At 35.0% G+C, this 12,798-nt stretch overlaps 1 protein-coding gene across 1 annotated transcript; it reads right to left on the minus strand.

Annotated features, from left to right (window-relative positions):
* Positions 1 to 3,669: 3,669 nt before the first annotated feature.
* Positions 3,670 to 4,975, minus strand: LOC131012842 (uncharacterized). Its single transcript, XM_057940830.1, has 2 exons — positions 4,327 to 4,975; positions 3,670 to 4,189 (listed from the first exon to the last, which is right to left on the minus strand). Exons 1-2 carry the CDS (start codon positions 4,675 to 4,677, stop codon positions 3,869 to 3,871), a joined length of 672 nt encoding a protein of 223 aa, XP_057796813.1. The 5' UTR covers positions 4,678 to 4,975; the 3' UTR covers positions 3,670 to 3,868.
* Between the last annotated feature and the right edge of the window lie 7,823 nt (positions 4,976 to 12,798).

A 12,798-nucleotide genomic window follows, 5' to 3' on the forward strand; every position in this document is an offset into this window, starting at 1 on the left:
CGGCGGAGAGGAGGATGGGGGCGAGGGAGAGGGCCGACTGTCGGTTCTTCGTCGGAGGAGGAGCCGCGGCGGCGAATTTTGTGCGGATCTGGCGTGAAACCGAGAGAGCGAGAGAGAGAGAGAGAGAGAGATCTGTGAGTGTGTGCGTGTGATAGAGAGGGGAAAAAGAGAGAGAGATCTGTGAGTGTGTGCGTGTGATAGAGAGGGGAAAATAGGGTGAATTTCTGTGAGGGAGAGAGAGAGTGATGGAGCTGCTGAGTGAAATGAGGGAAGATTGCTTTTTTCTGCGAGGGAGAGAGAGAGAGTGGTGAAGCGGCTGAGAGAAATGAGGGAAGAAGAGAAATAGGGTTGGGTTTTGGGCCTGAAATGTTGGACTTGGGCTGGGCCAATTTAATTGATTTCAGATGAGGCCATATTATAATTTTATTAAATGGGTTCTGCAGATTGTATTAAAATGATTTTCACTAAAGTCATAGTTTAATTAATTATTTTATAGAACAATTTGCATAATAATATCATATTATTATTATGTACATATTTTAAATAAATTATTTATATATATAACACAGACGTATCCTTCACGAATCGTACCCTCTAATTTTTGAAAATCCGTATCCCCGTACCCGAATCGTATCGCTCCCGCACCCGCCCCCTCGCACTTGTGCAACCTAGACTGTCGTGTGATTAAATTTTTAAAAATTAAGTGCCCCAATAGTAAATTGTGGAGGCACTAAATATTTTAATTAGTAATATTTGAGCTTGATTTTTTTTTTCTTTTTTCTTTTTTAAAGGTAATTTGGGCTTGATTTTATAAAGTGTTTGCCCCATGACATTTATAAAATTTACCTTATCTGACCAAATGTCTCAATAGTAAATTTTGGAGGCACTAAATAAAAAATATCTTTGTTAAAGTGTCCCAATATCTATTTTTTGTTGCAGTGACTATAGTTTGCGTACATCGTGTCACAGAGGAGGAATGCGGGGAGTTCATAAAGCTAAAGAGCATAAATTAAGGATTTCGACCGTTGGGAACGATTTTCTTTGGGTGCTTACAATTGCGGGCTGTTGTGTCAGTACACAACGTGATTGAACTAATTGTGGCCCCTATCCCCTTATGTATGTCGATCTTCTCATCAATGCAGTAGCCCAACATAGTGATGTATCAATTGATGACAAATACATTACTGCCCATAGGAAATGTGTAGCAAATAGGATTTATTTGTTAGCAGTAGAGGTTTGTCACTGACTTTGAGAACGATTTGAACTTGTTGTGTCTTATAAAGCATAATATTTGAACTTCTTATGTCTTATGCATTCTATAAGTATGTGTTGTGTTTATAAATGGGATGAAACAAGGAAAATATATGATGAAACGTCGAAAATATATATGTTATGATCTGCACACGACGACCTATGACCGTGCGCAGTTATCATGTGCACAATCATCGTGCCCTAAATTCTGCACACGATGACTGCACACATGCAGTTGCAGGGTCTGCATCATGTGCATAAGAAATTTCATTTGAATCATTTTTGATTTCATGTGTTATCGATTTAGGTGTTTAGTGATTTTTCTCTTATAGATTAAACATTTATAGCCAGATAACATCTCATTTGAACGTGTACATATAAGCTTCATGAAATTCATTAGAATAAGAGACACTTTGTACATAACAAGATGTGATATTAGTATTTTCCTTATTATCTAAATAAATACAATACGTAATGGATTTTGTTAATTCAACATTTAATGTCACAAATATGAATATTTGTTCCAAATAATCATTTGACGAGGAAAAAAATATACATCCATTGAAGTTCACGAGATCAAAGTAAGTTCGGCCCAAATTCATCGATGACAACGATGTTGGCAGCCTTGTGGCCCTGTTTTCACGGGATTTGACTCTATCTTGAATATTAAGACGTATTCAACAAGGAAAATGAGACCTCAAAGATGCAGATAGAAATGAAGAATTATAGTTCTATTATAATTACAAAAATAGTTCTACTCCTACTAGAATTCTTACTATGTTAGCCTATAAATACATGCACGTAAAGTCTCATTGTAAAGATCATCACTCAATACTGCTCAATATTGCCTATTTACGCACCAAATCAATACAAATGCCTATATTTTACACCATTCTCACATTTTTAATACTTTCTGTTAGCACCGTTATTCTTAAACACAACAACTAGCGTCGTCTGTGGAAAGTCCTGAACCCAAGCTAAATGTTTGAAGTTTTTTTTTAGTGTGTTTTCTTTTTCAAGAACTCGAAGAACAACAAAGCAACAATGGAAAAAGACAATTCCGGCGTCAATAATCTGGATTAATTAAGAAAACAATTTATCTAAAGATAATTTCATTACACAAAAATAATATAAAATAATTTAATCACAACATAAAGTGATTTTCTATTGAATTTCGACGGATTATACACTAGGTCTTATAAAATAGAAAATGACATCATAATCATTATATAATACGATTAGAGATTCTTGTTTTCTCTCCTTAATTTATGGTCCTATGTGAGTTAATAAAGGATTTTTATTTTAATTTTTCTGTAATCCTACATCGCTTTGCACAAATTTCAACATGGAAAACTAAACATAGAAATTTTCTTTATTTCTTTTTCTTTTTTTATTCACATTTTTTTATTTTTTTCCCTAAACACATACTTTTTAGTTAATAATAAAATATTTAGTGTGCGTATTAAATTAAAGATCATTACAAGAGCTTTAATTTGATATATAACATGTAAATAATAGATTTAAAATAAGAAAGTTATACAAGTTAGAAGTTTCAAAAATATTGTCGTAATATAGTGATGTAGTACCTTTTCATTCTTGTATGAGATTGAAACATGAATAAGTAGATAAATCACTTTTTAATTAAATTTGGGACGAATAATAGTATATAAATTATAAATGTGTACAAATATATAGATTTGTAACTTTTATTTATAAAATTATACGAATTCAAGTAGTTAATCAAATTTGGACACATATGAGTATATACATTTTAGACGAGTACGAAAATTTATCAATATGTCTACGTGAAACTTTCTCCAATTTTAAGTGTTTAATTTGTTATTTAAATTATTTGGACATCTACACCACACAAACGTGGAAAAATAATCACATGCAGGCGGAGTCCACTACACCACACAAAGGTCAGAAAAATAAACCTCCCACAGATATGATTAAACTCAAGACCTCTCACAAATAAGAGTCTTTGGGTGCATCGGCTTTGTCATTTGAGCCTAGGCCTCATTGGCTTTTGTATATTAATATTTATTATGTAATTGTTTGAGTCTCTATTAAAACGGGCCAATTATATGTGTGGATATTGATCACGTATTATTATACATTTTTGTGATGAGAATAAGTAGTAAAATCGATTTTTTACATATCAAATTTAAATATACGCTCCGATATAATTTCTTTTTACTATTACTATAAACACAACCTAAGTGATTATCCGTCGAATTTCAACGAGTTACGCACTAGTCTTAAATGAATCAAGTTGGGGTTTTTTTTTCTCCGATTAATTAATTTAATATTCTAACAATTTATCAATTAACTAAAGCCCAAAATCAAAATCAAATATGTTCTGATTTAATCCATATTTCTTTCATAACAAAGTACCGAATTATTCACAAAAAAGGAGAAAACTGATAACTTTTTACAGTCTATTATTCTAAATTAATGTATACATCATACACCATATGAAAATAATTTCATTTAATAATTTTCCTCTCTATAGTCTGCAGGTCACTGCATAGGAGCGAAGTGGTAGCGGGGCCTGTATCCCATCCCATGGCATACAAATAAAATAAACATTAAAAAAAAAAAAATGAGATAAGCATTATTCTTGATTGACATTTGATGCCACAGCTCTAGCCCAAAACTTGATCTGCGCCTTGATATCATCTTCCTTGGATCTCTTCCCGCCCCTTGTTTGGTCTTCTTCGTGTGATTCAGGGATCATGCTTATTGCACCATGCTTCGAACCCACATCAAATCCTAAATCTTTGAATCCTTGCAACTCAAACGACTCCAAATCACTCAAGCTCTTCTGTGTCTTCAGCTGATTCATCACTCGTCGAGGTCTCAATCTCTCCAATTTTCGGTTCCCAAACTCTACCTTCCTTGCCGATGTGCCGGAATTCATGACTGCTGTCGCACCCTGCAAAATCATTAAGACATTCAAAGTTGTAGCGGAACAGAGTAAAGATAAAATCAATTAAAGATATTTTGTGATCTTGCAATCATGCGAAAGAATCGATTCATGAATCTTAAATATATATCGAAAAGGAGTAGTACCTTAGCCACATGATTTCTAGGGTGTGAGCTTTTCAAAGAAGCTTGCCTGATCAATTTTCCCATAGAGAACTCGATCTCTTCTTCCTCATCTTGAGTCTCTGCGGCCGCGAGGCACGCCGGCGTCGATGGTGCACGTGCTAAATTATTCGACAACGGCGGCGGCTCCGTTCTTTCACTTTCACTGCCTTTCGCTATTGGGTTGCTATCTTTCCTTTCCAGAGAAGGTGATGACTTCATCAGACTAGTCGGCCGCGGCAGTTTCCTGATGGAAACGAAGGTTTCGTCGTATGATTTTCCGGCAGGCTGGCTCTCGTTCGATGATGTACAAGGATGGTCGGAATTTGTCGACATGCTTATTTTTCTATCGAGCAAGGTGTTGAAGAACCAGCGTTTTCCAACAAGGTCTTCAGGTGCTGCGGCTTTCTCTTCGTCGTTGTCTTCACGGGAAGAGGCTTTGAAGATTGGTCCATGCCTCTATGCCGCTTTACACCTTTTATAGGTGTAAGATCCGGTCCACTCCCTGGTTCAAATCTGAATCACACATTTTATTTACCTGCCGTATTAAGCACAGTGTCATGTGGCCGATGCCTTTCAAAGTTAAACACATACAGATAAAATAAGAATAAAACTTTTGAAAATTAAAAAAAAAAAAAAATCTCATTAGAACCATTATATAGATAGATAGAGTGATTCAAACAAAATCTTCAATTTGTATTGAATTTAAAACGTAACTACATTAAATTCTACGCTTAACATATTGTAAATTACTTATAATTTAAGTGTCATTAGTCATATAGTTAGAAAAGTAACAACATTGAACCGATAATTAGGTAACTATACTGAAATCTAAGCTCAACAAATATTACAAATTACTTATAAAGCAAATGTTGAGATTTAGAATAAAGTTCTCATAGTTTTCACAATGTAAATATTTTTATTTATACCCATCAATAAATATTCTCGCGTGTTCACAGACATTTTCAATTTTTAATATACTTGTCATTTTTAATAAAACATTTATATATATGTGTGAGTGTGTGTGCGTGTGCGCGTGTTTTTTATTATTATTTTCAGTCATAGTTATCTTGACACATTTATTTTAAGCACGAAGATTAATAATAAGATATTAAAAGTGTAAAGTGGATATAGACTATTTATTTAATGTGTATAAAAAAAATCATACACTATTTTTTAAAAGTGCTATTATAAATAAGATAAATTAAAGAAAATGTATGCTAAGATAAGTGACCCATAGTGAATATAATGCAAGCGGATTCTTGATATTTCTGATTTTTTACTTTTTCTTTTATTATTTATTATGGTTGTCGTCTTTAGTGTGAATTGCCAAAAAGGAAAAAATGTGGTTATCGTTAAGAGGTCACGTGCTTTGATTACTATTCATCCATTCAGACATGAAAAAAGTGATGAATTTATTTATTTTTTTATTTGTTTATTTTCCAGGGAGAAAATCGATGATTTTATTAGTAGTTACAGACTAGATGATTTTAAAAGTCCTGTCCAGACATATTGTTTACATAGGAAGAAAGGAAAACACAAGTGGGAGTTTGAGTGCGAAACATAACATGAATTAAATGAAATTTCATGAAATAAATTGGGAAGTTCGTGAATATTCGCAAGAATATATTATCACATAACACGTATCAAGTCATTAGGCACATAACAAGTTCAATCTGTCAACCTCAACCACGACTTTTGTCACCACCCAATATCGTCAGCTAATCGTTGATGTTTCAACTACCTAAATTTCCAAAAGGTAGATATCACCTCTTTGCCAAGATGGTAAAATTATACTCCCTCCCTCCCTGAAATGGCTTCCTCTTTGGGGACGGCACGGGTTTTAATAAAAAATTGTAAAGTGTATTGATAGTGGAGAAAAAATGATATAATTATTATTGGAAGTTGTGAAAAGTGTTATAATTAGTATTGACAGTAGTGAAAAGTGAAAAGTAAGAATAAATAAAGTATTATTAGTGGTGGGGTAGGTTTCCAAAAATGGAAAGAAAGAAAGAGGAAGTTATTTGGGGGACGTCCCAAAATGGAAAAAGAGGAAGTTATTTTAGGAACGGAGGGAGTATATATATATATATATATATAGAGGGTAGCATTGGAATGAGATCTCTTATATACACGATGAGATCTTATATTGATTTGTAAATATTAATGTAATGTATTTTTATGATTGATATTTATTTAGAGTTCTGAAGTATTAATAGTAAATATTTACTTGAGTTTGAGTTCTGAAGTGAGCAAAAATTTTACTAATTTTTTTAATATCGTTATTAAATACTATATATTGTCTTATTCAACACTATATTGTCTTATTCATTAGTTTCACAATCTCACGAAAAATAGCAATATCACTGAAACCTAACCCTGTATATATATATATATATATAGGATGTGGTTCTAGAGAGAACTACATTATTTGTGAGAACGTGAAAACCATCAAATCTAATGCATCCACTGTAAAAATTAATGCATTCGCTGTTAAAATTAATGCACTCAAAAAAATAAAAAAAATTGCTCCCTTCAGGATTCGAACCAGGGATCTGCATTCATCCAACAAGATGATGCGTCCACCGTAGATCTTGATGATCGAATGGCTGAAAATGGTTCTCCGTTCTTTTTTTATTTAGTGGTTCTTTCTTGAACCTCTCCCTATATATATATATATATATATATATATATATATATATATATATATATATATATATATTGATGAGGTCTAGAACATTCATCAGCGTTGTGCTTAACAATACAAGGGTATTTCGCCTAAATAACTATTATTATTACAGAAACTAACAGCGCAGGTATGATCGAATATCTTAGATAAAAGAGTAAGAAATCCACCTAAGTAAATGGAGTGAAGAATGATTGCACAAAGGAGCTTGCCCGCGCAGCCAAGTAGCTTTCCCACGCAACCGCGCAGCCAAGGTGCTTTCCCGCGCAGCCAAGTAGCTTTTCCGCGCAGCCGAGGTGCTTTCCCGCACAGAGCTAAGTAGCTTTCTTGCGCAGCCAAGGTGTTTTCCCGCGCAGCCGCGCAACCAAGGTGCTTTCTCGAACAGCCAAGGTGCTTTCCTGCAGAGCCGATGTATGATAATTTAGTTCCGAGATTAAGACTAGTGTAGTGGGTTTTGGGCCTAACTGACTAAATGGGTGGGCCTTTAGAATTAGGGTTAGAGTTTACTTGTAAACTATAAATAGCACATCTACTGGAAAAATGGAGGAGGATCTTATTCTTTCACACACCTTTTGTAAAATGTAAACTCTCTGGAGTCATAGTGAAAAACGACGAAGAATCTCTCGTGGATGTAGGTCTTGATGACCGAACCACGTAAATATTGTGTCGTTCATCGCTTTATAGATTAGGTGTTGGTTTCATGCTTTACCACACATATATATATATATATATATATATATATATATAAATACCACATCCCCCTTTCCACCTTCAAAATCATCCCATTGTGTTAATAATTCTACACTCTCTTCTCTACTTTTCTACTTCTACTTCTCCTTAATTCTTTATGTGCTAAATTGCTTTTGTTAAGTTGTTATTGTTACTCTCTTATTCTTGCTTATTATATATAATTATACTTTATTGTTCTCTTGTTACTCTTTTGCTTATAACTATAATACTATTGCACTATCTATTATCTATTATCTAATTATCTATTATTATCTATTCAAATTGCACAACTCTTATCTTTATTCTCTTATCTCTACACTCTACTTGTTATCTAGTTTACTACTTATCATCATCATGTCTTCATCTCGTGGTAACCGTGGCAAGTCCATCAACCTCCACTTCGAAGAAGATGTTGGTAGCACTAGTCCAACCTATCCTCATGCATCATCAACATCAAGGAGAAGGGGCTCCATCAACACATCGTGAGGCTGCTGATATCATCAATGAACAAAATGTTCGACAACTTCAAGATGTGGAGGATGAAGTCTATGCACGTAGTTTGCAAAGTGATGAGGTTGAGGATGAGGCCAATCAAGAACAACATGATGTGGAAGAGGAAATCACTTAAAGAAAAAGAGTTACAGGTAAGGGTAAAAAATCACTTACTTTTAATATTTACTAAACATTTCAGGAATGTTAGTAGATCAAGAGATCCCAATGAAGGTCTCAATGCTCCGGAAAGATTCACGGCATATTGTAACTATTGTACAAGTAGTTACAAATGAATGGAGGGAGGAGGTTATGGCACACTCTCAAGATACATATGGAGAGGGTTCATCTCACCGAGTTTGGAATCCATATATCTCAAACTCAACTACATCCCCAACAAGGTAATCAACAAGGTACGACTTCTAGTTCTAATGTTTTATGAAAATATGATCACTTAAATGCTCAAGAAGTAATGGCTCGCTATGTTGCTATGGAGCATTTGCCTTTTCGATATGCGGATAAAATGACTTTCGAACATTCTATGAAAAATGCTTATAAATCCCGCTGCCAAAAAGATTAGTAAAACTACTATGCTTAGGAGAATAAGAAGACGAGCCGAAGAAAAAAAACATGACTTAGTTAAATATATTAGCATGTTAAATCGAAATATTTCTATTTGTTCCGATATATGGACCGATTCTTTAAAAAAAAATGCTTACATGGGTGTTATTGTCCATTGGATAGATGAATGTCGGTTATTGCAAAAACGTTTAATCGTATTTAGAGAGTTTAATGAAATACATAATGCTACTTATATTGCTCAAATGATAATTACTACTCCATCCATCTACGAAATGAGTACATATTTCAAGGTGGCACCAGTTTTAAGAAATTGATTAAGTGTGTGTAAGTGGAATAAGGGGCTCACTTTTATTGTGAGTAAGATGTGTGGGGTACACTTACCAAAATGGGAAATGAGTACTCATTTGGTAGGCGGACCAAAAAAGAAACATGGGTACTCATTTCGTGGACGGAGGGAGTATTTTAAATGAATACCGTTTATTAAATAAAATAATTTCTGTTGGTTTTGATAATGCGGACGCCTCCTGAATTAGTTGTCGCATGCTCTCCTGCTTTTAATGATAAGTATTTCATGCTAGATGTATTTGTCATATTTTACATAGATGTGTAAAAGATGCTTACAAATTTATGAATGAGTCTATTGATCCCATTAGAAATGTCGTTAAACTTTTACATTCTAAAATGAATATTGCAAAAAAAATGGCAAAGATATTACTCCCGAGGTTAATACGACTTTGTTGCCCTCATATTGAGAAAAGTGTAATGGTTTATTTGAAATTTTAAAGGTTTTTGAAAATGCAACAACTGATTTATCGGGTTTTTATTATTGCACTAGTGTTAAGATTTTAGAACATTGCATGATGATTGCTATTGCATTAAATGCATGTAGTAAAAATGAAAATTTATATCTTATATCGTATGAAATGGTAGAAATATATTATGATGCCTTTCTAGATATACCTTATTTCATTAAGGGGCAAGTGGCCAAGAGTTAGAATGGTTTTATCGCGACGTATATGATATTAAGTTTAGAATTAACCAAGCATTAAGGGCCTTATTTCAAGAATATGAACAAACATATTTTCAATCAAACCTATCTTCAAAAAATGTAGGTAGTAGTAGTAATAAGTCTTATGCAACCCTCGTAGGTGCCTTTACTTCGAACTGCTTCGCTCAAGACGCCACTTCATTGTTCCAATCAAAATACATTAGGTGTCAAACTACTAACAAATTAGATAGATATTTGTCTAGTACTGCTATTTTTGTTAAGGATGTAGGTGGTCAAATGGACGTGTTGCAATGGTGGTCCTTGCACGAGAAGGAGTTTCCCATTCTCTCCACAATGGTGAAGGAGTTATTTGGATTCTTTTCCGTTATACATAAAACCACATATTCGTGGTATATTTGATTTCAAAGCAGATATGGACATTGTGATTTTCGTGCAATTGTTGGTCAACTTGGTTTTGGGGATGATTATTGGTCAAAAGTTCGAGAAGACTTAGTTGGAGAGTTATGTTGTCATCGATCTTATTATGCCAAGTTCTATGGATCAGTGGAACTTATTGCTCAGTTGTTGGAGGCTTTATCATATTTTACAATTCCAACCCCATATGAAAATTGGATGTTTTTGCCGAATATGAATCATTTAGTTGCTACAAGGTATAATGTGGTACTCATTTCTATTTCTAAACAACAAAACTGTACATGTCTTCCTCTGCAGTCCAACTTACCACCGCAACCGCAATGTAAGATTAGCGTTGGATTTGTAAATGACAATCATTTTGTACAGATATTTGTAACATTTTTTCTGAAATAAAATGTTTATCATATTCATTCTTTTAACTACAATTGTTTTAATCTTTTTGTATGTTTTGTTGGATAATATTGCACCGATACCACTTATTATGTCTAATTGGAACTATTTTCGGCTTGAATTTGCAGTGGGGTGGGATGTTCCTTTTTTAGATTGTATCAATGTGTTTACAACACTATTACTAATAGATTCAAACTCTGAAATAGGAAAGATCGTTAACTTAGATGATACATAATATATATACACCTTTTTGGGGATGTGTTGTTTCAATACTTTTTAAGGGAAATTAAGGCTTCTTGCTCTGCTACACTCTATTATGGTAGTCTTCCGCGTGGTTGATTCTTTCACTCTTTCTGTTCTATAAGGAAACTTACTATCATGCGGAAGCCAGCTCTTCTTCAGCTGCATGACGTCTCTTTGCATAATTTGGATGGCTCTCATTTATATTCGGTTAGTCTTTGCTTGAAATTTTTATTGTGGTGACCACTAGAGAGTTAATTTAACTCATGCTTACTTTGCATCGATATTGGTTCTCTTGAACTACTATTTTGTTCATATTTTAACAAGGTGTTTTCTGTGCAATGTGGTTAGGCAAACTAGTATTTTGTTTACTTTGCATCGATATTATGTTGAAAGGAAAGAGATCAATTAAGAATCAATCAAAGATCCTTGATAGATGTTTCCTTTTTACTTACTTACCTTATTTAGTTCAATTGTAACCCTATAAAAGAGAGCTTGTAATACTCAAAGAAAGCAAGCAATACAACACAAACAATTCAGTCTCCTAAACATGTCTTCTAGCTATACAAATATGTATATGCCATGTTTTGACATGGTATCAGAGCAGACATGATTCTGGGAACTCAAAAATCATTCATCACTGTTCCAAATACCTCAAAACAATCAAGGCAGCAATAGCCTTATTTTTTCTTCCCTGGAAAAATATGCCAGGAAAGATTCAAGCCACAAATCCAACCACCTCAAATAAATTAACTTCCTCAGCCGAATCGACCTTCTCAAAAATGAGAAGAGAGGCCGCCCGGCTACAGATCTTGCAGCCGGTAACCAACCGCTTCGACACCAACATTTCATCATCGGAAGAGACCGGCACCGGACTTACCACCACATTCCGCCATGCACCAATGCCGGAAGCCCGGTTGCAGCAAACCACCGCCGGAACCCTAGCACCGCGATCCCATAATCGCTTTCGTCTAATTTTGGCAACAATGAGCGAAGAAGGCGGAGGAAAGAACCCAGGCGTCTTGGTCGCCGTCGCCGCTGAATTATTACTACGACACTTTTCAAGGCGTGGCTAACTATCAGAGGCCTACCGGAGCAGAGGCCAGCCACCACTGCTGCCACGAATCGAACGTCCCTGGTTGGGCAGAACGGAGGGAGCAGACGTGAAAGGCCTACCGAAACAGAGGCGGTGGCTTTGGATTAGGCGTCCCCGGCTGGGCAGAACGGAAGGAGCAGATGTGAGAGGGAGGCGGCTGGAGAAGGGAAAGGGGGATTAAAATTAGGTATAGGGTTTGGTGTTTTCACACTAAACCCTCATTCTTCTCTTTATTTGCAAAAAATACCCCATCCCTTAAAACCTGCCCCCCTAAGTTCCAATAAAATACAAAAGCTACCCCGAGGTTTTGTTAAATTGCAGAACTTACCCCATCTGATGCAAACTGCCCCCCTAAGTTTTCGTAAATTACAGAAACACCCCAATCTTCTACATAATACTAAAATCACTCCCCAATTATGTAGAAATTTCCTAAATTTCTCCGATGCATATCAAGTCTCTTTTGATAATAGGGATAGCGAGGAAGGGTGGATTTTTTATTGTGGAGCTACTGATACGATGACCTTTGATAAAACTGATATTATTAAGTCATCAACATCCCACCGAACACATGTTCAAACTGCTAGTGGTGATTTGACTCGTGTTGAAGGAGCCAGAACTATAGAAATTTCTCCTACTCTTCGTCTCTCAAATTGTCTATATGTTCCATCTCTTTCTCATAAACTGTTGTCTATTAGCCATGTTACAAAAGAGCTCAATTGTACCATGATAATGCATTCCCACTTCTGTTTTCTTCAGGATATCAGGACGGGGGAGATTATTGGGCGTGGCACTGAGTGGGATGGATTGTACTACGTGGATGAG

The sequence above is a fragment of the Salvia miltiorrhiza genome, chromosome 2 (genome assembly GCF_028751815.1).
Source record: "Salvia miltiorrhiza cultivar Shanhuang (shh) chromosome 2, IMPLAD_Smil_shh, whole genome shotgun sequence".
Taxonomy (NCBI): domain Eukaryota; kingdom Viridiplantae; phylum Streptophyta; class Magnoliopsida; order Lamiales; family Lamiaceae; genus Salvia; species Salvia miltiorrhiza.

Excerpts from the sequence above, each read along its gene's own strand:
- LOC131012842 (XM_057940830.1), bottom strand. The coding sequence starts at position 4,677 with ATGTCGACAAATTCCGACCATCCTTGTACATCATCGAACGAGAGCCAG. Across the intron at positions 4,190-4,326 it reads CTAGAAATCATGTGGCTAAG|GGTGCGACAGCAGTCATGAA; the intron begins GTACTACTCCTT and ends ATGATTTTGCAG.